At 35.2% G+C, this 25,732-nt stretch overlaps 6 protein-coding genes and 1 long non-coding RNA gene across 12 annotated transcripts in view; all 7 read right to left on the reverse strand.

Moving 5' to 3' along the window:
* Window positions 1–461: 461 nt before the first annotated feature.
* LOC18054808 (probable protein phosphatase 2C 6) lies at window positions 462–4,908 on the reverse strand. Of its 2 annotated transcripts, XM_024192271.1 has the most exons (6): window positions 4,728–4,908; window positions 4,273–4,546; window positions 3,245–3,613; window positions 2,254–2,371; window positions 1,860–2,083; window positions 462–1,538 (listed from the first exon to the last, which is right to left on the reverse strand). In XM_024192271.1, the coding sequence occupies exons 2-6, from the start codon at window positions 4,531–4,533 to the stop codon at window positions 939–941; spliced, it is 1,572 nt and encodes a 523-aa protein (XP_024048039.1). In that variant the 5' UTR covers window positions 4,534–4,546; window positions 4,728–4,908; the 3' UTR covers window positions 462–938. The 2 variants fall into 2 exon arrangements, with proteins under 2 accessions (XP_024048039.1, XP_006452792.1); XM_006452729.2 differs by having other exon boundaries at window positions 4,273–4,908.
* A 2,331-nt stretch (window positions 4,909–7,239) lies between these two features.
* LOC18054809 lies at window positions 7,240–10,992 on the reverse strand. Its single transcript, XM_006452731.2, has 9 exons — window positions 10,650–10,992; window positions 10,360–10,546; window positions 10,187–10,239; window positions 9,704–9,740; window positions 9,543–9,608; window positions 8,086–8,190; window positions 7,826–7,979; window positions 7,679–7,755; window positions 7,240–7,575 (listed from the first exon to the last, which is right to left on the reverse strand). Exons 1-9 carry the CDS (start codon window positions 10,751–10,753, stop codon window positions 7,513–7,515), a joined length of 846 nt encoding a protein of 281 aa, XP_006452794.1. The 5' UTR covers window positions 10,754–10,992; the 3' UTR covers window positions 7,240–7,512.
* A 704-nt stretch (window positions 10,993–11,696) lies between these two features.
* Window positions 11,697–15,518, reverse strand: LOC112101599. Of its 2 annotated transcripts, XR_002907627.1 has the most exons (4): window positions 14,259–15,518; window positions 12,274–12,374; window positions 12,033–12,114; window positions 11,697–11,897 (listed from the first exon to the last, which is right to left on the reverse strand). It is a non-coding gene; the product is annotated as an uncharacterized LOC112101599 (long non-coding RNA). The 2 variants fall into 2 exon arrangements; XR_002907626.1 differs by lacking the exon at window positions 12,274–12,374.
* A 148-nt stretch (window positions 15,519–15,666) lies between these two features.
* LOC18054810 lies at window positions 15,667–16,490 on the reverse strand. The gene has a single exon (XM_006452732.2). It carries the CDS (start codon window positions 16,453–16,455, stop codon window positions 15,829–15,831), a length of 627 nt encoding a protein of 208 aa, XP_006452795.1. The 5' UTR covers window positions 16,456–16,490; the 3' UTR covers window positions 15,667–15,828.
* A 440-nt stretch (window positions 16,491–16,930) lies between these two features.
* On the reverse strand, window positions 16,931–19,516 carry LOC18054811. 2 transcript variants are annotated; one of them, XM_006452734.2, is made up of 6 exons: window positions 19,389–19,516; window positions 19,127–19,276; window positions 18,237–18,389; window positions 17,888–18,063; window positions 17,529–17,643; window positions 16,931–17,382 (listed from the first exon to the last, which is right to left on the reverse strand). In XM_006452734.2, exons 2-5 carry the CDS (start codon window positions 19,256–19,258, stop codon window positions 17,547–17,549), a joined length of 558 nt encoding a protein of 185 aa, XP_006452797.1. In that variant the 5' UTR covers window positions 19,259–19,276; window positions 19,389–19,516; the 3' UTR covers window positions 16,931–17,382; window positions 17,529–17,546. The 2 variants fall into 2 exon arrangements, 1 of the variants encoding a protein (XP_006452797.1); XR_002904041.1 differs by lacking the exon at window positions 16,931–17,382 and having other exon boundaries at window positions 17,553–17,643; window positions 17,752–18,063; window positions 19,127–19,516.
* Window positions 19,517–21,975: 2,459 nt separating this feature from the next.
* Window positions 21,976–25,726, reverse strand: LOC18054812. 3 transcript variants are annotated; one of them, XM_024177677.1, is made up of 3 exons: window positions 24,711–25,726; window positions 23,446–23,525; window positions 21,976–23,186 (listed from the first exon to the last, which is right to left on the reverse strand). In XM_024177677.1, exons 1-3 carry the CDS (start codon window positions 24,722–24,724, stop codon window positions 22,240–22,242), a joined length of 1,041 nt encoding a protein of 346 aa, XP_024033445.1. In that variant the 5' UTR covers window positions 24,725–25,726; the 3' UTR covers window positions 21,976–22,239. The 3 variants fall into 3 exon arrangements, with proteins under 3 accessions (XP_024033445.1, XP_024033446.1, XP_006452799.2); XM_024177678.1 differs by having other exon boundaries at window positions 21,977–23,186; window positions 23,446–23,601; XM_006452736.2 differs by having other exon boundaries at window positions 21,978–23,186; window positions 23,446–23,541.
* Window positions 25,257–25,732, reverse strand: part of LOC18054815 — a 1,955-nt gene continuing 1,479 nt past the window's right edge. The window contains exon 3 of the mRNA XM_006452739.2: window positions 25,257–25,376. Coding sequence (XP_006452802.2) covers window positions 25,257–25,376 — 120 coding nt within the window. The remainder of the gene's footprint in view (window positions 25,377–25,732) is intronic.

Raw genomic sequence — 25,732 nt, forward strand, 5'->3', positions numbered from 1 at the left:
TCTTATCTCATTATATAATTGAGAGGAGAAATTTGAATGTCATTAGTAGTGTCACTGAGCGAAATGTTGTTTTATTTATATAAGTATATTTCATTTTATGTGATTGTATTTGGATCTTTGCCGTGACTCCTCATTTGTCAATATAAAGTGAGGGTGGGCTTCAGATAGAGGGCTCGATTTGCTGTGCTCTTGATGTATCAAGCCCGTAAGATTCACCATTGGAGTCGATATTAGATATCTTCATGTTCTGGCGGCAAAGCCTAGAAGATTGGAATTCACCCTCTCCCAGTTGCTTCACAAGAATGCTCATTTTATTTCAAGTTGAAAATTCATGTGTTACTGTAGCTTACTTTTCACAATTGTTTCTTTCCAAGCAACATGTATGGGTGCAAGATGGTCGGTGCTTTTATAATCTAACAGAACATTAGTCAAAGAAAGGTCTAATGTCTCTCCGGAGGGGATAAGCCAAAAACAAAAGGACCCAAAGATTTCATTTCCAAGGCAGAGGATATTAGCGTACAACATTTTGCCATGCCATATGCATATATTTTTTGTTCAATCTAGCAACAATAAAATAGATAAACAGATCAACGAAAAGAAAGAAGCGTCTTCTATGAATTTTGAGGCTTACATGTTTATGAGACAGTTGAAAATGCCAAGTCTAGCAAAGCTCAGTCTAACGGACAACATAGATCTTCGAACTCCAAATTGATGGTAACACCAACAAAACATGCCTGGTCTCCCTTCAAAGTACGAGGAATCCCTTCAAGTTTCCAGCTCTAACAATGGAGAGTCACTATATGTTTCCATAGTCGTAGTTATTAACATTTGGCAACTGCAATCCTACAAAATTTCTTACTTTGAAGGGAGACCACGTGGAATTGCTGAAGCCCCAGTTCGTTGTGATTAAAACAAGGGAATAACCGCTTTTAGATGTGTCATAACCAATTTCTCCAACTTGCTGATCTTTTATCACCAGACAAGAACCTGGGAAGGCTTAGCAGACTATTAACCCTGGTAACACCTTCTAAAGCTGACCACTCCTCATCCTCAGCAGTAGAAATACACTCGGCTAGGCTCCTCTTTGATTGGCCCTGGCTCTTCACAAAAAACTTTTCTGTTGACTCTGGGGCTAGGCTCCTCTTTGATTGGCCCTGGCTCTTCACAAAAAACTTTTCTGTTGACTCTGGGACGGGAACAATCTCAGAAGAACCCTGTAAATTTCTCAAATTATCAACAGCCAATGCATGAGAATCGCCAGGGACATCTAAGGCCGTATTTTTCCCATCAGTCACTGCCACCCTTTCTGCTGCCTCATGAGGAGGCTCCGTTGTGCTGTCTTCTTCCACAGATCCATTGACTGCAGATGAATGTTCCAGAAAGAGGCATACAACAGCACAATCATCATTCTTGGAGGTTGGGTACTTAAGCTTCCATGACCGAACAGCCCAGTCTACAAGAGCTCTAGCTGCTGTAGCTTGACTAGGTGCTGAAGCTACAATCTCCACAGCTTCCTTATTGGAAATGACATCCCAAACCTGAGTATGCAAACAAAACAGCTTCCAATGCATCAATGATTGTTTTGAAGAATAAAAGTTTCCTACTACATAATAAACTTAGTAGGACATGATTCTATCAATTAAATGCAAGTACCTTATTGCAATATGGATCAGTTATAGCATCATATACATTGGCAGCACAAGATGAATGAGAAAACATGCAAAAATACAGCGAAACCAATGCATGTCACTGAACTTGTGACAAACCAAAAAAGGATCACAAGGCAAAGAAGACAGTGAAATTTCAGTACTACAAGAAGATGCTTCAAGTAAATAGCATATTGAGAAAGAGAAAGATACCCCATCAGTCGCAAGAATAATAAATTCATCTTTCTCAGTAAGGCGACGATAGTAAATATCTGGGACAGAAATTAAACCAAAATCCTTCAAACAGAAGTCTCCAAATGCTCGAGCCATTGCCAAACCAGGAGAATCATTGTTTGGCAACCATACACGTGCAACCTCTGGCTCATCCTGCAATGCAAAGACCCTTCCTTTGCATTGTTGGATCCTTGCAGCCTCCCCTGAAAATATGAAGACAAGAATTTAAGACTATAGAAATACAAAGTTTATTGTTCCAACATAATCGATTGAAGAAAGCCAATTTTTCTTTCTTAATTTTTAATCTTTACAACTTAGAATTTAAATTAAGTCGCACACATTAGATGTAAGCGAGTGAGAGAGAGAGAGAGACTTGGGAGATCAGGCTTCAAGTCCACAGTCAATTGTACTGCAACCAAAGAATTGTCTTTTTCTCTTGTAGCCAGCACTGCCCTTGAGTCACCAACATTTCCAATTACAATATCAGGACCCTGCAGAGTCAAAATTTTCATAAGATGGATAATGATGTTATCTCCAGATTTAACATAATCACAAATAAAAATTGTCAGTTTAAGACATCTATACAACTATCAAGAGACATTTTATCAAAATTACGTACCCCAATCAGAACTCCAGTAAATGTGACTGCTATAAATAATGAAGTACTTCCCAGTCCTGATCTAGCAAATTTTCATCAAGCCAATAAACTACCTAAAATATGAGGGTTTGTGGAAGAAAATTTGTTTGAAATTTTGATCATAATCACCTAAAAACAGCTACAGCACATAATTTCAATTATATACCTAAGCCCAAAACCTAAAAGAAAAATTTTAGTAGCTTTCTATTTTTGCTGCTGCCATCCTTCTGGTTAGACTAGTATGTTAAACATTATTTATTTGTCATTCAACAGATTTAAAGTTTAGAAAGAGAAAAATAAGTCGATGAATAATATTGCACACCAAAGACATGTTTGACCAGATTTAAAATAAGATACATAGAATTCACTTCTTCGTGTATCAAACGTCTATAAACCATGTTAGATTAAGAGTGAAGAGAAAATAGAAGAAAATAAACCATGATAAGCATTTGCAGAAAGCTTTATGGACTGTACCCATTTGAAACATGCACACAATGACAATTTTAGATAAAAGATGTGCAGAACTAAGTTGTTCACCCAAAAGACACAAATCACTAACATGTTCACAAGCTATTGAAAATATTACAACAATTAGAAACTGAATATTTGAAGTTGCTCCACAAAATATATACATATTACCAATTTCCAACAGTAAAATATAAGAAAATATTGACCTCTAAAAACTGAAATTATAAGAAAACAATTATGATGCAGTAAGAAAAATTACCTGCTTAACTAGCGTAACAGCAGTCGTTCCACTGCAGAAACAATCAATTGCTGGATGTAACTTTAATTCCTTATCCATTAACTTAAAAGATTTTAACATGGATTTCTTAAGTGGCAGATAAATCTCAGGGAGTTTGTCACCCTCAGTATCCAGTGTCTCAAACCCTTCCTCATCCATGCTTAATGATGCAGTTTCCTCAGAATGTGTACTTCCATTAGCATTCTCAAAGCTGGTCTGATCATTGCTAGCTTTCCACTGGGAGCACAATATAACTGGAAGAGAATCCCGTACTTTCTTGGCAACCATATGACCATAAGGACCGTGACCGTCAAATATCCCACAAAATACCGTATCACTTGAACTGAAATTCTATTGTACAAACATTCCAATCAACTAATCAAATAAAATTGTCAAAGACAAATATTTGCCTCTAGAAATAATGACATGATTGCACACTAAAGAAGCACAGTAACAGTGCAAGGAAAATTGAACCCATGCTGTCTTTGCAACCACATAACTGTAGTTGGGAGGGTGGGTCCACATGGATACTCTTCCATGCCTTCATTCCTGACAATGCTACTCTAGAATCACGCTGCCTAAATCAAACTTTTATGTGCTCCGAACTGAAATTGTGATAAAGTGCGTAGTAGTAATACACCACTCACTCTAAATTTGCTTCCCGACCACCCCACCCGGTGGGATTATCAAGATTTTAAATTTTATGCTATACCAATCATAATGTCTATTGAACTAATAATACCATGTCTGTAAAACCTTCCAAGGCCTAGTTAACTATAGGTACAGGTTCAATGTAGAAATTTATTTATTTATTTATTTTGGATTTACTGGCAAGTAAAATAAGAAACCGAGTGGCCTCTACCCCTATGTTTGTTTTATTCCCAATAGCATCAAACCAAACCATAAACCTACCAAATAATAAGCATCACTTTCAAATTACTTGGTAACAGAAAACTACCAGCATTGAAAATGAACAAAATAATTAATTAGAGATAGAAAATGAAGCTTACCTCCCAAACAATCATGGCGTCTTGATTGATTCCCTTCTTGCCCTGCTGGGTATACACGCAGGCGGTTTTACTAGCAGCGTTGTTGACCATCCTCCCAGATATGTGATGAAGAAGCTGATCAGCATCATCGTCAATGGATGACTTTTTCTTGAGAAAAATAGCATCTCTGCTCTTCCTCCACCTTCCCGAAGAGCCCACTGCTGCTGCTGCATCATCAGTAGCATCAGAGCTTCCCTTTTCTTTTGAGAAGCAAGATCCCATTTTCTAATCCTAACTGCCCACTCAAATGATCAAATCAAAATCCAATTTTATTGCATTTGGGTTGGAATTATTATTATTATGATTATTGTTACTGGATTTTGGTTGGTTGGGTTAGGTGAAAAAAACAAAGGGGAAGCAGACACAACAACAAAAGTACACAAAATAACATAAAGCTTTTAAGTTTATTTGCATACTGCTGCTTGGTATTGAGAGAAATTTGAAAAATAGAGATCAATTCAAGACAGACACCACTTTGGGATTGAATGGCTTGATAGAAAACAACCAGACAATAGCTTGTAAGAAAATTGAAAGAAGAACTGAGACAAAACTTGTTAGGTGATGTAATTGGTGTATAATGGACAATTGGGCATTAGATTACAAATCAAAATAATATTTTATTATAATGATTATTATTTTTAAAAATTTGGTCTATGCTGTATAATTTTGATTTTGTCAAATTAAAATAAAACAAACACATCGTTGTTGATATTGCACCGTTGTAATTAATTGCAGGCCAGTCAGTATTCCATCGGCGACCCCACCCAAGGCCCACAACTTTTATCAATTTGGCGCAATTACTTTGTCCAACTATTTGCCACCAAATGCAAATTTAGGGTGGGCAAAAAAAGTCCGGCCCAGGTCCACAGATTTCGGCTCGACTGTTCACATGAGGGTCGGACTTTTTTTGCCCACCCTAACTAGGTCTAATCCCCTAATTTTTTTAAAAAATAAATTTATAAATTAAAAGAATAAATTAAAATTTAAAAAATAATAAAAAGAAAAAAGAAAACTTAAATCCTTAATTTATAAATGAATAATGATTCAGAAAAATCTAAAATTATAATACTAAAGAGTGCTTGAATTAGTAGTAAAAAAATTAAATCTGTAAGTTTTTATTTATTTTATTTTAAAATATTTATTTTTTTAATTTGTGGTTATAACAACTGATTGATTATTAATTCATTTTAAACATACAACAATAAAAAATAAGTAAAAGCCTAATACTTTTCCTAAGTGAGCTTGGGCCTAAGGTTGGTAAAGCCGGGCCCATGCCCGCATTTCGCCGTCCTAAATGCAATGTAATGCTTCAGAGGCTTCATTATGAGCGGCGCACATGAGAAGATTTTCAATAGTACCCTAACAAGGGTTTTTACGAGGCACGCAAACGGAGGGGTACTAATAGCATTACTTCTTCACAAAACATAAGATCATGTAACAGAAAACCTTGTATGAGTTCCATCAAAGGGTTTTGATCTGGTGCATAAGGACTAAGGAGAAAATCAAGCCCATTGGAGCAGCTCTCTCCAACAAAAACTTGAGCTAGAGAAATGCAATCTTGTGAGGTTACATTTATTCATTTTGCAATTAAATTTTACAAGATTCCAATATTTTGCTATTTAACATAAAAATTAAAAGTTTCATACTATTTTTATCAAGTTACTAAAATACCCTTTTATTTGTAAAATAGCACAAATGGTATCAACTCATAAAGACAGGCTGTATAAAATTTGCCTATTTACTCATACTTGCTATTGAGGTGAAGTTAGTACAAACCTCAGGGTGGTATATGATAATTCCCTGTAATTTTTTATCGGAAGAAGTATCCTCATTAATAGAGATAATTATGGTATTATCCTCTAAAATATAATGGATGAAATGATCGATAAACATTAGCCTAGGATGGCAATGGGGAGGGGAGGAGAGGGGAGGGGACCAATCTCTCCGTATTTATTTTTGATATTTTGCGTATGTTCACGTTCTCTCCCCATCTCCGTCAAAATTATTTAAGAGAATCCCCATCCCCTCCCCGAATAATAACAGGAGATCTCCAAGGATCCTCAATCCCCGAATAACTAATATATTTTTTTTATTTTCGATTTTGAGTTAATCATATTAAAATAAAAAATTCAAATAAAAATAAAGTTCGAAATATATCTTACATTAATATCCATTACAAAAGTCACATACATTAAATTAGTAAGTAACACAACATGCAAGGGATACAAACTATCATGAACAAATTAATAGCCTAATATAAAATTGTTACAAATAAAATCAAATTTAGATTCAAAATTAACTTTTTAATGGTGGCGTGGGCACTTTATAAATGTGGACTATTCCTTTTACAGCACAATAGTTAAGTCGAAACAAATCAAGAACAAATATTAGATTAGATTAGATATTAAAATTGTGATTTACTGTGGGCAATTATAACATCTAAAAATAAATAAAAAATAGATTTAAGATAAATAAAAAATAAATTTAAGTTTAAAATATTTAATGAATATTAAAATAAAAACAAAAATTTTGGGCTAATAAAATCTATCCGGTCTTTTTAATGTCCTAAATAAAAATTTAAGACTTTAATTAGTTAATTAGGCCTAAAAATTTAATAATATTAATATTTTAATATTTTTTATTTTTACCAATACTTATAGTTTTATAATTCAAATTTTATTATTTATTTATTAGTAATTTAAAAAAATAAAAATTAAATTAAAAATTGAAATGGGGAAATGGGTAGGAAATGGGAATTCCACCTCATCCCCGTCCCCTCCCCGAATAAAAAATTAGGTAAAAAAATTTCCCCGTCCATTCCCCGAATAAGAAATTGGGTATGAAATTATCCTCATACCCTCCCCGAATGGAGAAAATCCCCGAAGGTACCCGTCCCGTAAGGATTTTTGCCATCCCTACATTTGCCCGTCAAATAGATCGGTGTCTACAATTTACCTTCGATGTTGTGCACTCTAAATAGAAGCATACAGCATAAATGGAGTATCCACAATGGCACAAGTTCATACATGATAAAGAACAGTAACAACTAATGGTTCCATTTTTTTCTTGTTCTTGGGATTCCACTCTCCTAATCTGGGTTTCTCTGTAAACAATGGATTAATCTACAACTTCATGTACAATGGTTTTCTATCTTTATGGAGTCGAAAATGAGACAACACAATTCAACAGTTCATTGAATTTTCACATTTTAATACACAGCAAGTCAGTCTCCTCTACAGGTTGAGAGCTTTCCATTTCAACCATCTGATAAGAATATGGAAGATGGATCGGCGTTTCATCAGATATTATAGAATGACCACAAAATGAAACCAGAAGCAGCAGTTTCAAGTGACGATGATAGTATTACCTTGAAACCCATCTTTTTGTACAGTTGCTGTCCAGCTATGTTGTTTCTATGCACATGTACATATACCAGCTCCACATCTGTGACCCAAGAGTCAGATCAGGAGGAAGTTCTCATGTTTCTTATTCACGGATGCTTGGTTGATCTTACCATTGGATTTAGCTGATTCAACAGCAAAATACAACATGTTGCTTGCAATACCCTGCCGACGTGCTGATTTGGCAACACATAAATTTGCAATATACCCATACCTATTCGGGCCTCTTCTGTTGATGCAGCCGAAGAGAGGAGGATTTACCCGCTCCTGTGAGAAGAATTTAACTTAATTAGCAGTGTAAGTAATTAACAGTAACAGATTGTTCAGATGATAGATAAGATTGGCACTTTTGCATTTAAGATAAGGCATGTACCCCAGGAAAATTCTCCCCTTGCAACAAATACCGGATGCTCAAATCAAGGGTTCCGACTACACTTTTCAGTACGGTGCGTTTTACATTCCCCTCATCCTTCTTTACCTGAAAATTCGATATCATAGCACAGTATGAGGAGCTCTATCTTAACAAGCACACAAAACCAATAGCAATTCAGTTCTCCTTTTAGCCATCATAATGGAGAGGAAATTGAAAGGTGAAACAAGATTTAATTAAAAGGGATATTATCAAATATCCACCTGATGTTTCCTGACATATCAATTCGCCACCAACATTTTCTGATAACTACTTTTTCCCACGTAATATTTCACTTATCATTTTACAACCAAAATGTTAACCTCGTTTAAAAAATGCTGATGTCACAAGAGTATCTGAGTAATTTCAATAATCCAATCTCTTGAAGTCAAAACAAGACCATATTAATCATAAAACTACCTAAAATATGAAAATAAAATTGATCCCCCCCCCCCAAAAAAAAAGAGAGAGAGAGAGAGAGAGAGAACATATACTATAACCCAATCAAATCCAAACATAATATGCTTTAACTAATCAATATCAAACCATAATCCAATCATACACAAACCTTATCACTAATCAACATTACTGACGAAATCAATTCCTTAAAGATATAAAAGGCAAAATCCATATTTTTTTCAGTCAAAATCTTAATAATATTTCAAAATACAAAAGGCAAAAATGAATAAAAGAAACTAGAAATTGACACCGTCCCAAGCCCCAGCTGCAACAGTGACTGCAGCACCATCCCCGATCCCGCAAAGTTTACTGTCAACTATCATCACCATCAAACTACCCACCGCTGATAGTGAAACCTTTACCTTTGAAACTTCATTCTGCGATTAAAACCTCAGTGCCACTATCACCATACTACTCATTGTTGACTTATCCAGATTTAACCCTGCTGTCCACCATTACTATTGATAAGAGATATGTGCAGGAAACATAAAAATGCATATTCTGAAAAGTGATGAGTTTCTTTCCTTAGATACTTATATTTTTGTTTTTATCTCATTTTTTTGTGTTTTATTTAGATTTGAAGGATTGATGTTGGTAGTGGCTGTGTGATCTCTTCCGTGTTTGCTAAGGACGGTGTTGACATTTGGAGGAAAAAGAAAATGAAGTAGGTTTTTTTTTCCTTTTTTCATAATTTTTTTCCCTAAATATGGATAAAATAGACTTTTCATATAAATTACATTAAATATTCCGTTGGTTTTAACATTTTGGTGGTTTCCGTTAGTTTTAACATTTCAGTGATGAAATGATAAGAAGTGAAAGATTAAGTGGGAAAAAGTAGTTGTCAGAAACGTTAGTGATCAAGTGGGAAAAAGTAGTTGTCAGAACGTTAGTGATGAATTGATAAATCAGGAAACATCAAGTGAGAATGAAAAAATTAAGCCAAAATCTTACAAATATCATACCGCGACAATGCAATAGTGCCTCTGTCCATTTAGCCCCCTGCATCGCCTTTTAATGGCATTGAACTCCTACACAATAAGAAGATCTATATCAACCATTCAATTCATGACAAGCAGCTTGCGCACAACATAGATCGATTAAATAGAATGACATTCAATCCTACCTGCTCTGCGAATTTCCTTTTGAAGTTATCAACATATCTGTATTAACCAGGTACACCCAAAATCAGTAATTCCCCAACTCTTCAACTTACAGTGTCGTACCTATTTTAACTACATTATCATAGTGGTGCTCAAACTCATCATTGGGACAATCTCAGGGAAGGATTCTTCCATTAAAACTTATTAATTAGCAGATTAGAAAGTCAAATTCATTCCTTAAGCAAGCACTTCATCCTTGATCAAAGCTCATTACATCGTATTTGCACGCAATTGAAAGAAACTATTAAATAGGTGCATTATACTGCTTCAAACTAACTATATAAAGACTAATGGGTTGTTCTCACCATTTTAAAATCAATTATTTAAGCGCAACAAAGGATCAAAATCCAATTATTAAACATAGATACTTTTAGATGATAAACCGTAGTTATTTTATTTAGCTAAATTAGTGTAATTATTGAACAAAATGACAATTAAAAACGCACCGTTCATTTGTCCGACCCTCCCAGTGACTTTCGGCTCGTAGCCATGCTGCTGTCTACCACAAAATCAAAAAAACAAAGCCCCCAAAATATATTAGCAGTGAACACAAATTATACAAATTAAAAAAAAAAAGGAGACCTCTAAATCTAAGATTACAAAGTGATCAAGGACCTACCCAATATTCTTCATCAAGAAGGGCTTCACGCGCGACGAATTTCCCAAATTCAAATCGGTCGTGATGAAGCAACTCTCGATCGGACGGCTGAAGGCGGTCAAACCTCAGATCATTTGACCTTTGAGGAATCGATACTATCGAGAGATCTTCCTTTTTGGTCGTACGGGAAGATTTAGAATCCATCCTCCTGTCAAAATTATAAAAAAAAAAAAGTCAATAGTTAATTAATTATATATTTATAATTAATCCGAAGAAAAGACCTAATTTTTTTTTTTTTTAAAAAATCTTACATAGTCCAGGTTGCGGAAATTCGGCTGAACTTGCGGTGATTTCTAAAGCCGCCATCGTGATGGAATTTCAAGACTGGAGGTCTTTGAACCAAAATCGTTGACATTTGAGTTACAGCCTCAGAGGATCAGCCTCAGCTTGAGCTTGAGCTTGATTTAATTTAATTTTTTAAGAATTTGAAATTTTTTTTATGTTTCATCCAACAACATGGATAGACAAGAGAAGAATAGAAATCTGCTGTCATCTCATCTGGAAACAGTCACCATATCTGCTAACAGTTTTAGCTTTCGGATTATTTCCAGAATATAATTTTTTTTTTTAATCTTCTTTTACCTTTTCTTTTTCTTTTTCTTTTTCTTTCTGGAAAGAAAGAATTTTATATAAAGACGGTTTTTATTGTTGGCTGCTACAAGGGGACTGGAATCCATGTCCATGTAAGCTAGGGCCTATTTGCATGCCTGTCACGTGGTGGGCCGTTAATTCAGGATAAGACAAATTCTCTAGCCAATAGTTATTTTATTTTATTTTATTTTACCTTATTTTTAAAATTTTTCTCCGGCAATGGAAATATAATCCGCTAAGGATTTTGCCTATATCAATTGGGACCTACCATGAAATTAAAGGCTCGTTGAGTTGACGATGTGGCAACTGGCAAGAGGAACTGGATAATGGATATCATTGTCAGAGCAACACGTGGATGAAACAGGATGTTTGGCAATCGCCATTCGCCAGCCAGCCAAATCTCTTTAAAATTTCGTACAAGATAAGGGGGCTCAACTGAAATTTACCCTACTTTTATAAGAATTTTACAGATTTCTACTCAAAAGTTCGTAATTTTTCATTCAGACTTAACTTGTGGAAGAAAAATAGATTGTTATTTATCTTAATTAATTAATTGATCTGATAATTGAAATGATTAATGTTCAATGATGCAGTCTTCGAGTTTGACACGAATGATCGAATGAGTATGATCCATGTGGCTTTCCGATGAATATTATTAAATCAACAATTCTTCTTCTTATTATTTTTTCAAAGAAAGTGTATCCTTCATTGATTCAATTTAGCAAAAAGATATAAAAGTTCCGCTGAAAATTCATCCAACCACACAACAGATTCCCTTTTCTTCAAAGCTAATTTAGCCAAGAAATGAGCTACAGCATTACAAAGTCTAGGGTGTGTTGGCTTTCAAATTCTGAAAATTCTTCCTGCTATGTTGCTATCCAAGTCCACAACTTCCTACGTATCCGACTCTACAATCACAGAGGTTCCGAATGCACTTAAAAGCAATTTGTATTTCCCATTCTACTGTAGCTTCAGCCATGGTTATGTTGCCATAGAGAAAGGGGAAAAAAATGAAAAATCTAGAACAAGAAGAGTTGGGTTACCTCAATCTTTTTCAGTCTGGCTTAAAAATATGATTTCTTACTGTTTTCCCATGCAGCAATAGCTGAGAGCTTTTTCTGAGCCCTGTTCAACATTTTCAGCACAATTAATTCAAATTCACATATCAGCAGAAAAAGGATAAAAATATATTTTTACTCATTCTTTGGTTAAAATTATTTAGTGAATAAGGGTGACTTGTGATCCAAGCTAAATAATGTGGTTTGTACACCAGAACTAACATACTTGTTAAAAGAAAGACAATTTAGCAGAAAGCTTTATTTGTTCTTTGCTTTTCACTCTCCTTCCATGCCTTGATAAAAAAAGACTCTTATCCTTTTCAACCTCTACAAGAGCAACATGTGAAAAAACATAGCATGAAACCACAAATTATTTACTCAGGAATCATTACATTTTGCTCAGCTCAACAAAAACATTTGAACAAAATCCACACCAACTTTCACTCGAAGCATTATCATAGTCACTAAATAATGAAACAATGTCATTTTTCATCAGGAGCCCAAAATTAAGTAAGTTTATAGGAGATTTGGTATTCACAGTCACTTCCAATTATAGCAGAAACACAAATTACAAGTCATGGATCCCCATCTCAGCATCTCATTATACCCCACTCAGGAAAGCTAACACTGCTTTCTTTTTACACATGCAGCTTCTCACTAAATAATGGAAACAATGTCATTTTTCATCAGGAGCCCAAAATTAAGTAAGTTTTTAGGAGATTTGGTATTCACAGTCACTTCCAATTATAGCAGAAACACAAATTACAAGTCATGGATCCCCATCTCAGCATCTCATTATACCCCACTCAGGAAAGCTAACACTGCTTTCTTTTTACACATGCAGCTTCTCACTAAATAATGGAAACAATGTCATTTTTCATCAGGAGCCCAAAATTAAGTAAGTTTTTAGGAGATTTGGTATTCACAGTCACTTCCAATTATAGCAGAAACACAAATTACAAGTCATGGATCCCCATCTCAGCATCTCATTATACCCCACTCAGGAAAGCTAACACTGCTTTCTTTTTACACATGCAGCTTCTCACTAAATAATGGAAACAATGTCATTTTTCATCAGGAGCCCAAAATTAAGTAAGTTTTTAGGAGATTTGGTATTCACAGTCACTTCCAATTATAGCAGAAACACAAATTACAAGTCATGGATCCCCATCTCAGCATCTCATTATACCCCACTCAGGAAAGCTAACACTGCTTTCTTTTTACACACGCAGCTTCTAATCAGTAACAACGTCAATTTAATCGTGAAATTGCAAATCAAAACACGTCATGCTTCAATAACACAAATAACTTATATCTTTTACATAAGCGTCAACCAAAATTTCTTATTGTATTTGTCAAAAATTAGCCACATACGTTTGATAAGCACAATCATGCCCATAAAAAATTAAGAAAAAAAAATTTCTTTTCTTTCACCATTTTCCCTCAAAAATCTTTAAAATCATACTTTGTACTCGCTACATCGTTTTCAACACCTGTGAAAGCTCACATCTCAACACAATCTAACAGCAATTTGTAGGATTTTAGTGAAACTGGTCCATGTACAACAGTAATAGACTTCCATTTATAACAAAAAGTTGAAGTTATAGCCGATCATGAGGTCAATACAATTGCATTATCACAAATCTATCGCGTTTTTCACATTCTGGAACCATTACTTCATCATTCAGCGCATGCCCCAGTAAAGCCATGTCATGCATCTTCTCACTGCTGAAACTCCCCCCCCCCCCCCGAATTACTTCAAAAAAAAATGCAACAAACCATTTTCATTGTTCTTGGCCCAAGACATGTAAAAACCACGACATAAACCATCCCAAAAATGGAAAAAGAAAACGAAAGAATGTAAAACCCCTTTAATGGAATACTGCTAATATACACTTCAAGCTATCTTTAACATTCTTTAATCATGAATGCAATGAAATTATGAGAAGCAATATCTAACAATCTCAAACAATTCTCAAGACCCTTTTTCAATCAATCACAAGACTACAGAGAAACTCGACTTAGCCCCATCTTTAGCATGCTACATGCATTTGGATTAATCATTTAACTAAAACTAACATGAATTGATGGAAAAATCGGGAGAAACAGCTACATTCTTAAACAATTTTCGAGACCCATTTTCAACTTTTCACCAAATCTTCCAATTTCAGCTAATGAAAATAACATGCAGGGTAAGAAGCTAACACATACCTCATTCGCGGCTCCAAAACAGAGTCACCGGCAAAACTCACTGGTCTGTACTCTCTCACCTCGCGGTCGTGAGCCGTTGTCGCTGATATGAGAGTTGTCGGCTTCGTCGTCATGGTCTTTTAGCTTGTGGCCAATGTACTTGATGAATTCATTCCAGAGAAAATGAAATGGGTTTTGAACTTGATTGCTATGGTTTCGGGGGAGGAAAGAGATGAACAAAGTTCAGACCATTTCCAGAATCCAATGTGAAAATCTTAAGTTTATTGGAATATTTTTATCATCAACGTGTTCAAGTTCGATCTTGCCTTCGTCTACATTATATGTACCTAACGGAGTACTGATAAGAGGGGAGGTTTCTGAGAATACACGGATACTTTCTATTAAAGTGAGAAAATCCTAAACCTCAGGGGAAGTTTTTGAAAATTACCCTAATAATCTTCCTCAATGGCATTCGCGACGTCCTCCGCGATCTGGACTCGCACATGCTCTCCAAAGCATTCTCCTGCTGCATCAATGCGAACGTCCTCCACCTTTCCAATCTTTGAGTCCCACACACGAATAGTGCGTACATCCGTACATATTTGTGGAATTTTACCTGAAATGAGACATGTGTAAAAGACTGTTGCAAGAGGCTACCAATACCAGTTGCCACTTGGTTCTTGAAGCACAATAAGAGCTCAGTCAAAATGCCACGGTCCTCCAGCTAACACCCTTCGTTTATCAGCTTCTACGTGAATTTTGAACATAAAAATGTTATTTCCCAAGCTCTCTACTTTAAAATCAAAATCTACGCCAAGCTTTTTGCCATGCTGTTTTAAGACCATCTCTAGGTATCCCTCTCGGGAGAAAGATTTTTCCAACTAAACAGCCTGCAACAATTTGAAACTCCTTTTTCTTTCATACTGTACTGCCCATAAAAGTGATTGTATCTCTTCCTCTTCTCCTTCTGGAGTTATTGCTTGATACTTGCTTATTAAGTCTTCTGTTCCCATTTGTCCTGACATGACACAACCTGCAATCAATGCTTTGTACTATGCCCTTAACGACTGTTGAAAACACCCACCAATCTCACTCACTTCCCTGTGTTGTTATGAAAACCCCTTGTCTTAAATCTCGCACTCCTCTCTGCTATCGGTGCTCCCACCCTGTAGGAGCTTATGAAAGGCTGAAAACCAGAAGCAAAACAAAAGAAAAGCTAAATGAACTAAGACCCATCTATGCTTCCATTTAGTATTCTATCCGTCAGAGAAAACACTAGTGAAGAAAGACACCAAGGAAGGGGCTTAAGTAAAATGTTTTTACATCGACACCCTTTTTCTAGCCTCAACCAAAAGCGATAGACAATTAGATAACGTGTTGTAATATCTACTTCGATTTAAGATAGATTTTGCAGAATCCAGTAGATAAGTTTAATTAATATAAAACATGATATATTCCATTTATAGCTCTACATTAAACTACTACACAAACATGAATTGGCCACTACCGCAGTGACCAAACACAACCAAAAGTACATATAAAAGTAATCAAATAGCTGATAAGATAACTGAATAGTGGGCTTCAGTTGAGTTCAGCCTTCAAAATCAGTTTTGACCCACTGCCCATACTTGCTCTTCATCTTCTCATCGAATTCTTTGGCTTTAACCTCAGCAATCTTGGCTGCATTTGCCATGGATTCCTCTTGCACTTGAGCAATTTTCCTGCTCCTCTTCTTTGCCATTGCCTCTCTCTCAGCTTCTATCTCCTCATAATCTCTTACCCAACAGCTATGTATAACACAGCTCAATATCAACACCAGCAACTGCATTAGAAACATTGCCATCAAAATCCCACACTCTAATCTCACCAATACTTTAGCCTCTTTGGGGTCACGTTCTGACTTTAGCATCGAAAGGCTTGATTTTTCTCTGGTGAACAATGCCAGTGTGCTGAGTAATTGCCCCATCAATGAGGAGAGGAGAAGTGAGACGTGGGTTATGAAACAGAAGTGAGTGAGCTGAGAGTAGAAACCCACAAAGGAGGAGAGCAGAGAGATGCAAGAGACCATAAGGAATGCCAAGCCAAAAGAAGTAGGTGGCATTTTGAGGAGAATTGTTGGGGCTAGAGAAGCTGCAGATAAGATAAAGAGTGTGAAATTGAGACAAGAAAGTAGAAGATTTGGGAAGGAACATGACCTTCTAAGCTTAGAGGAAGCCATTTGTGAATGAATTAATTGATGCAAGGAGTAAGGAGCTAGCATTTGAATTTATATAGCAAGACAACTCGGCCGTTGGAGGCAGGCTATAACGGCTATGTTGTAAAGGGCCCACTTTTTGCGTTGTTCGATATGTATCATGTGGCTCATTCCCTCCACTTGGATTTGAAGTAATTTAAAAGTTTGAGCTATCTGGCTTTTAAAAGTGGCTGCCTGTACAGAGCAGATTGCATAGCAAACCCAAGGGACAATATGCACTGAAGCTAATCTCGAATCTAACCTATTTTAAAGCTCATTTTGCAATTTGTAGTTGAATAATTTACTTCCACATCAAGGCTCACTCGGTTTCAACTATCAGGAACAAGGATTAGCCAGCCGATAACATTTTGTTGCAATTGATCTTCATAAACATAACAAACGGAAGGTAGCCAAAAACCTGCAAAGTTCTTTGGGCTTTGCTGGTAATGCCCGCTGGAGGCTGAGTTCTCTCAATGGTTGTTTTGATGTGTGCATTATACAAACTTTAAGATATTACAAGTATTGATTAGTAGCAGAATCTTCTTCAGAGGGTAAAAGGTTTTCAACAGCAATTATAAAGTCATTCACATCGACAAAAAGTAAGTAATGGAAAAACAAATGCCATGAAAACTGAAGCAATCACGATTCACTAACAAAAGCCAAAAAAACAATGATTATCCAAAAGCCAATTGCATACATGAAGCTACTTTCATTTTGAAAACAAACAGTCAACAAAGACTTGTGTGATTTGGCGAATCTTGTTTACATATGTGCATATTAAGGAAGGACCATCATCTGATTCATTGAATGCTAACCCGACAATGATCAGTGTCACTACTTTCCAGGCATGGGATGCATTCTAATGCGCATTGCATCTTTCAGCCTTTGCCAATCCCGCTAAATAATAAGGTCCTGAAATGAAAAATTACTATTTAATATAAAAAAAGTTCAACAGCTAAGATTAAGGGAAAACAACGCAATTCATTGCCTTCTGGAAAATATTCTGTGTGATTTTCAAAATACCTCAACAACCAGAATAAGTCCAAGTATAGGCCTACCTGGTTTTTTAATGAGTATCAAGAAGAATGGGTTAGAATGGTCTCAACTCTATCTAGTGATGCTTGCAATCTTCCTGAATTCATGTTGAACAACGGTTCACCAGTACCCAGAGCCCTGTTAAATGCAACATTTCAGCAAAAAGCTATAAAATTATATATACAGAAATATCTTGCATCAAAAAGAGGAACACACGGATAACCAAAAAAAAAAAAAAAGAATCACCATTGATTGCTGAACAAGAGTAAGCAGTGTTACAGTCATCCATTTTTCTAAGGAGTGATTTTGGAATCTTATATAAGTAAACATAAACTCTCATGATTACTTCATTGGTAACTGCATAGAAGATCAAGGAACTTGCCCAGTAATCTCTGGAAGAACATAATCTGCCCTCCAACCAAATCGAAAATCCACCCCAGGACACAAGCCCAGAGATGTCTTATTCCGGATCCGGGATACTCCATCTCCACCGAAACATGTAGTGAGTTTCCATTTCCAACCAGTTGCATGCAATTGAAAATTATGGCCTATGCCAACCTGCAATTTTACAAGAGTTTGAGCATCATTGCTGCAAAATTTGGAATAAACAAGAGCCAATAAAATCACGCAGATACAAATAGCATATTTATGAACTCATGTGGAACATCCTATCAAAGATAAACTCTATCTAATACAGCCAGAGGAAAAGGGGATTAAGTTAAATGATTAACCTGGAGATTCAGAAATTTGGTTACAGGGATCTTTTTCGAAAGAATGCGTACATCCTGGTGGATAGGCTCATATATGAACTTCCACGGCCTATTAGGGGACAAAGGCTTCAGTATGATCTTTGCTTGGTATTCATTGACTGGAGCATTATAGAACTGGGCCATAACATGAGAAAAATTCATAAAACAAAAGAACACCAAATATTGACTTGTAGATTGTAAGGAAAAAAATATAACATTAAGTTGTACGCAGCAACTAGCCAACTACATAGCAGATGCCCTTCAAAATTTCAAAAATGTGCAATGAACAAAGATGAGTGCTCGTCAACTATTCAAATCCATCCAATGCAGCAATGCCCAGACATAAGGAGAAAAGGCATACTTGATTATTACACGTACTATTTTCATTTCTATCAAGTGGAACATTTTGGGCCATCCAACATTCTGTTCAATCGCATTAAGTTATATAATAAACTTTGAATGAAGCAGGTATAAGTCCCCTTTTTATTTTCAGAACAGCTTAAGACATAATGGCAGCTTTTGTCCAACCTACAACCTTCATCAATAACTAATAAAGCAATATATTAACTTCACGAACTGCATTTTCAAGTATCTTAACTGAAGATAAACTCCCATAGAAACTCCAGATTTTGAGATGCCATACTCTTCATTATTGGTTCCACCCAAATACAACACAGACCTTATACATACATTAATCAATGGTAAAATTGTGCAATAAATCAATAATTTAGCAATTGTAAGAGACAAGCTCATGATTGTTTGCAAAATTAACCATCATCCACAGTAATTAAAAGTTAAAAATTGTTAAAGCATGAGATAGGAAATAGAATAGAACAAATGAAAACAGTAAAAGGCATGGGAACGGAATGAACCTCTAAATTGACACCAACTCGAAACCCTTCAATTTCTTTTCTAAACTTGAGAAACAACTCTGATGGCATCAAATTTATGCTGTAAAGCTCATCCCACGAAGTGGGTTCCTCCCCATTTGAACCCGCTTCCATTTTTCAAGCAATAGTAAGCTGCGCAAATTTTGTTTAAAAAAAAAAAAATTGCAAGAAGTTTAAACCCAATAACTCATGTGTTTCATACACTACAGAAGGGAAACAGCAACAGAAAAATAATTAATCATACATAGAGTAGAATTGTGTGTGCTCTGAGTAGAAGAACTAAAAGCTTTCATAGAACTCGATAAATAGACAGTGCTGCAACTTATTTCTGCGGGAAATATTCTAGGAGGGGCGTGCTATCCCTGGAGTCGGCACTCGTAATTTTCTAAATTTTAAATGAATCAGCAATTATTTATCGGGTTATTTATCGTCAGCCCCCAAAAGTTTCGACTATGTTCACTGTGCACCCACATCTTTCGGCAATGTGCATCCCGCCCCCATTTCCGTCCATCTACCGTTAACTTAACAGAAAAGAAGGGTAAAATGATAATTTTGTATTAGATTAAAATAATATATAAAAAAATTTGGGAAAGAAGACTTTTATCCTTCGTTCTTTTTTTTTGTCTATCTTCTGTTTCCCTTTTCTTTTTTTGTTCTCTTCCTCTGCTTCTTCCCGTCTTTATTCCTTCGTTCTTCTTCTTCTTTCTTTTTCTTCTTCTTCTTCTTCTTCTTCTTTCTTCTTATTCTCCTTTTCCTTCTTCTTGTCTTTCACTAGTGCTGCCTGTCGGAGTGATCAGCCACCAACTTGAATCGACAACAAAAAAATGGCATGCGCTGCGTGATCTGCCATCACTTCCACTGCTGCACGAAACCGCCGACGCCACCACTTGAAGTTGTCGCCGTCTCCGTTGCCTCTATAATTTGATTTAGGGTTTGAAATCTTTAGTTTTAGGATTTTTTATTTTTGGATTCTTTTTTGTTAAATTTTCTTAGTTTGGGTCTTTTGTAATAGAATTTTACAGTGAAATTTGCAGCAGCTGTTTGGTATAATTTGATTTGGTTTCTTTATAATTGGATTTTTTTGTAATCTGATGATAATTCTGTGTTTGATTTTCTTATTTCCCTTTGGAATCATGCTTTGTCTCTCATTTTGAAGTTTACTGGTTTACAATTTCGTAATGATAATGAAAAAAAAATTGATTCAATTTAATTTAAAAAAATATAAAAATAGATATTGTTATAAGAAATCTTTATTTCTTGATGTAAATTTGATAAGTTATAAGGGGCATTTTAGTACTTATGCATTAATTTAATTCAAAACAGGGGTAGTATGGTCTTTTAGGTTAACAGCAGTCTTAACAGTTAGAATTAACCGATTTTTTAATGGAAATGGGGGCGCGGTGCACATGGTCGAAAGATGTGGGTGCACGGTGCACATAGTCGAAACTTGTGGGGGCTGATGATAAATAATCCTTATTTATCATAATAAAGTAAGTTCCCCGCAAGGATTAGCCTGTAGATTGTCTTTTTCTTTTAAAAAAATAAAAATAAAAAGAGTTTAATAAATCTGAATTTTTTTCGAATACCCTATAATAGACATAAGTTTAAGGTGATATAGTATAATTAAAAAATGATATTAATTTTTTTTGTACATTTACTTTTTAAATTGAGGAGTTGAAATTTAGAATATGAATAATTGATAGCATTTACTTGTAAAAATAAAAATAAGAATATGAATAAAACATGTGAAACTCGCATATAATATATATATAAAGAAATGAGAACTTGATTTCCGTGGGGTTGGGAATTAAGTTTTAATTTTTTTAACTCCTTATTTTACCTCACCCAAAATTTGTAATTTCCATTTTATCCTCATATAAAATATTATTATATTATATTATAGGGTCCGGCTACGGTGCAACTGTGGTATCGTGCCACAATTGCATCCAGCCGTTGGATGCACTTGAATAGGTGGGGTCTACGAGCATCCAACGGTTGGATGTAACTGTGGCACGGTACCACAGTTGCACCACAAGTTTTTCCTATGTTATATTATATTTTTATTTTTATTTTTATTTTTATAATTCTTGTTTTTTGTATTTGTTTGATTATAATACTACTAATTAATGATAATAATTTCAACAACAATAATTATTATAATAATAGTAATAATAACTTTAACAATTATTATTATTATTATTCTAGATAATATAAATAATGACAATAATCAACTAAGTTCATTTTAGTAACTTATAACGATTTATTTTGATTTAAGATAAAGTAAACACATAAATGATAATATAACTAATTTCGATTTCGATTATGATTTTTATAATTAAAAGTAGATAATGCATTCAAATTAATATTTCCATTCTAATTTTAGTCCAATCTGATTCCAGCCTATTATGATTTCAACAAATTACTAATTAGTGAACACACTATTAAATTATTTATGGTTATTTTCAAAATCAGTGTCTATTTTATTAATTGTTAGTACGTTGAAGTTAATTCTTTGAATAAATATATTAATTTTACTGAGAAAAATAGACAGTACAATTTGTAATTATTGAACGGAACCATTTACTCCCAAGTTCCACCTTTGACTATTTCTTGCCATAATCCATAAATAGTCAGATACACAATAGCATGCCTTTTAACTGTTCTTTTAGGATTCAGCACTTGACATTCATGATAAGACGACAAATCAAATCTTAAAAAGAACTTTTGAGGTGAAAAATTGATTGTTAATTGTATACCAGTATCTCCCAAATTGAATTTCGAATCAAAGCATTACAATTCTGAGATGCATTCTATATTCAATTCTGTTGAGTTATGATGAAACCAAATTAACTTCACTCAACACGGTTCATGCTACCAAAGTTTCCACAGGACACAAATTAAAGCGTAACTGCTGAACTCACGAACAGAGAACCATCCAACTATGATATTGATTTCTTAACAAACTGCAAACCAAGCACATAATAATCCTTTAAAGCAACAACACCGGAGATTTTTATTATGCATAACACGAAACTGAAATAACTAAAGGACATGAAACTAAAACATTAATCTCCCCTAGATTGTTGCAACCCTTGCTAAACTGATGGCAGAGACGGCATCAGCTGGGATTTTGGAGGCTTTGGAACATATTTTCGAGCCCACACATGCTTCCCGTTGATGGTAAATTTCACTTTGCCCATACCATTCAGAATCACATCAATGGTTGCTGCTGAGCGAAAAACAATTTTTGCAAAGAGAGACTGCTCACTGGACTGCACATCCTGCATGACCAAGGACTCAAAACAATCCCCATAGGTTCTTGTGAAGAATTCTCCGACCTCCCTTTCCTCCACAGGATAACCCTTAGAAAATGTAACGAACATGGTCCTATCATCTGGTGGTACCTCATTTTCTGGAGTCACAGACTCTAACACATCACTAGAACCAAATCTCATCTGAGAAAATCCCGGGTGAACCGGAGATTGCTGAAAAGGTTGGGCCGTCATCATCTTCTGGCTATCTGCTATGCTTTGAGCAGCATTCCTGGCAACGGCTCGTTGCATGATGTCATTCAATGCTCTGATGCATACCTCATTGGCAACTTTGGCCACCCCTTCAGTTGCCTTGAGCCGATTTTCATGGAAAAATCTGAGAGAGATTTCTTTGTCCATCACGCTTTGGGTCAACGGAATAACATAACTCTCAGATGAGCAAGCAGAATGATCGTTGTTAATGCAGTTCAGACATGTGACTGCTTCATCTGCTATTTCATGGATCAATACATCAGGCAAGGTTAATATTTTACTTACAACGTCGTTTAAGCTTGTTCTCTCCAACCAGAGCCATAAGGCCATAATCTGCAAAGATTCCACTGGATCTCGCCATAAGTTGATGGTAAGGAGGGTGTATAACTCCCTGTCAATTGAATGAAACATCTTGAATTCCTGTTCCGAAACAAAAGAAGATGGAGGCATCGTATCTAGGATATGATAGACAACAGTGCTGAGTTGGTGTAGAGAGACCACAAAAATCAACCACGACCCTGCTAAAATATCAATATAGTCATTACCATCTTATGAATTTCAGATATGAGGAAAGGAAGAAAAGGATTTGCTGGCTCGGCCTTTTACAAAACTACAGTTGTATGGCTTGGCCATTTACAATATTACAGTTGTACGGCTTGTCAGAGAAAGAAACGTATTTTTTGATAGACAAAATAGTTCAAATCATCAGCCTGCAAGTGTCAACCATAACGAAAGTCATAAAAAACAATGCCGTGCATTTTGCAAGTAAAAAGAAACCTGCAGGTGTTCTTCTGATGTCGGACTTGTTTCTTTGTGAATTCCTCTCTTTGTGACCAACTAGCATTGCCAAAATGCTCCTGTAGTGATACCATTCTGAGTCCAAGCAAATTTATAGCACTATGAGCTAAAATGCAAACTAGAAATGAGCTAGACCTGTAATTTTGTTATTTAAAACATACTATCAGAACTGTGTTGTCTTCAACATCATATTATGGAAAAATATACTTCTATGGCAAGGGATAATTAATGATCCTCAAGGAAAACATAGTTGGGGCTATTCATAGTTTTTCCTTTTTCAAGGTATCTAAAATTGGCAGTGAGGAAATTATATAAATGCTGAACATAACAGAGCATATTAAATTACTCAGCAAATGGTTCCAATATCTATCACTGATTCATTTCTACGCCAATCAGCTGATGCTATCAATTTTGCGACTAATTTTGACATCTTAGAAAGCATCTGTTTTTCATATATCAGTTTACTACACATGAAATTTAATGGGGATTGCAAATGAATTTGGCTAGTTTATAAGCAGAAGTAATACATGCGTACATATAGATAAAAGCAGTATTATAATGATAAGTTTTAGTAGTATTTTTCAGTCCTGGTGCAATGTATTACAGATTCTAATTTCACAAAAGTATTGGCTTAATTCATTTATTATACTGGTTTGATCTTGAGGAGGAAACTACATCAATTGTAATCCCTTCACTTATCTTTGATTGTAGTCTCTAGCTTATCTACGTCAAGTTAACCCACAGCTTGATACCATATCAAAAACTAAAAAATAAAAACTAATCTATGAGTTTCAAAAACGACAAATTTCAGATTAAAATAAAATTATTGACAGAAATCAAAGTTTATCCCCTCAAACCACATAGGCACATACAATATTTATTTTACTAAGTATGAAGATCAACCAGGAAGATTTATCATTAATCCACTTGATTTCAATTAAATACAATCCTACTATCATCCCGTGATTTGGTATACCAGTTCATGACAAAGAAATACCTATTTGGAATTTTTTTCCACTTCAGATTGATCACCATAAGTATATTTCTAATTGGGTTATTATTAATATATCTGTCAAGCATGATGTTTTTTCAAATCATCTGTAACTTTAACTGCTAATAAGTCACAAATCTTTTTATGTTTTAGCGTAAACTATGACTACCAATTAACAGAAACTTACTAGCGGAATAGCACCAACACCTATCTATTTTATAGGAACTTGCCAATCCAATTTATAGGAACTTACATGCATAAAAGCATCAAAATCTGATCTTCAATATTGCTAAATCCTCAGAATGTTCATTAATTGCAGTCCAAAGCAACAAATCCTCATGGTTAGAGCACTGGAAGCAAATTGCAAAAAGAAGAACGTTGTGGAGGTCTTAGATTGATGGTTGCTGAGAAGTCAGTAGCACAAATCTGGATATCTGTAATCAAACATGTATAGAGATACAAAATTGCTAGGTCTGAGTAGAACAAAACATCAAACCTCAACTCAACATTAGGAGGGGTTAAAGTGGAAGGAAGAGGTCATATGACAGGGAACCTTATCAAATTTGAACAATTATAGTCCAGCCGCCAAAACAATAGAAGAACAAGACAATAAAACACCAGAAATACTACTGATTATAAGGGTACATGCAAGAATAAGACACTTAAGAACACAATAGAAAAGGGTAAATATCTATTTATTCCAGTGTAATTTTGTAGTTCAAATGCTAAAAAAAAATTCAGTCAAATTCAGAAAGATAAAAAGATATATTTAGATATTTGTATGATACAGTGGAGCAATCTAGTCACCATCTACAAGCCAAAGGAGGCAAGGAAAAAGGAAGAGTACAGCTGCAGATAAAGGCTCCAAAATACACATCATAAGCGGAATACCTAAAGCTGCAAGTACAATCGACAAAGACTACAAGGTAAAAGAAGCAAACTGACTGCCAGAGACTTCAACAACATGAAATTTCTTCCAACTTCCAGGTTCATAACATGGAAAAAAAAAAGAAAGAAGTTAAATTTCAATACTATTTGTCGTCCACATCTCTGCCATGAAATGCTAAAACAGTTATATGTTAGGACTTGCAGCAGCAACACATTGTAGATCGGACAAGGAGAAAGAACGCCAGGGGGAGTTTCGTCGAAGAGGTGGTGGCGGTGATCCATTGCTGGGAGATTTTTTACCTTGAGGATGTAGAGGTGGAAGATGATGCAAATGTGATGAAGCAATCGAGTCGGAATCCCCTCTGTGATTCATATCACAGCTTTTCA

This window comes from Citrus clementina, unplaced genomic scaffold, assembly GCF_000493195.1.
Source record: "Citrus clementina cultivar Clemenules unplaced genomic scaffold, Citrus_clementina_v1.0 scaffold_1, whole genome shotgun sequence".
Lineage (NCBI taxonomy): Eukaryota > Viridiplantae > Streptophyta > Magnoliopsida > Sapindales > Rutaceae > Citrus > Citrus x clementina.

Coding starts and splice junctions, on each gene's coding strand:
- LOC18054808 (XM_024192271.1), bottom strand. CDS start 4,533: ATGGGATCTTGCTTCTCAAAAGAAAAGGGAAGCTCTGATGCTACTGAT. Junction 2,084..2,253: donor CTTGAAGCCTGATCTCCCAA/GTCTCTCTCTCT, acceptor TCATATTTTCAG/GGGAGGCTGCAAGGATCCAA. Junction 1,539..1,859: donor TTATTCTTGCGACTGATGGG/GTATCTTTCTCT, acceptor TTGCATACTCAG/GTTTGGGATGTCATTTCCAA.
- LOC18054809 (XM_006452731.2), bottom strand. CDS start 10,753: ATGTCAACGATTTTGGTTCAAAGACCTCCAGTCTTGAAATTCCATCAC. Junction 9,741..10,186: donor GAGGGTCGGACAAATGAACG/GTGCGTTTTTAA, acceptor TGGTTAATACAG/ATATGTTGATAACTTCAAAA. Junction 9,609..9,703: donor AAAGGAAATTCGCAGAGCAG/GTAGGATTGAAT, acceptor CTTATTGTGTAG/GAGTTCAATGCCATTAAAAG.
- LOC18054810 (XM_006452732.2), bottom strand. CDS start 16,455: ATGGCTTCCTCTAAGCTTAGAAGGTCATGTTCCTTCCCAAATCTTCTA.
- LOC18054811 (XM_006452734.2), bottom strand. CDS start 19,258: ATGGAAGCGGGTTCAAATGGGGAGGAACCCACTTCGTGGGATGAGCTT. Junction 18,064..18,236: donor CCAAATTTCTGAATCTCCAG/GTTAATCATTTA, acceptor GTAAAATTGCAG/GTTGGCATAGGCCATAATTT. Junction 17,644..17,887: donor GTTCTTCCAGAGATTACTGG/GCAAGTTCCTTG, acceptor TGCATTTAACAG/GGCTCTGGGTACTGGTGAAC.
- LOC18054812 (XM_024177677.1), bottom strand. Junction 23,187..23,445: donor CATCAGAAGAACACCTGCAG/GTTTCTTTTTAC, acceptor ATATTTTAGCAG/GGTCGTGGTTGATTTTTGTG.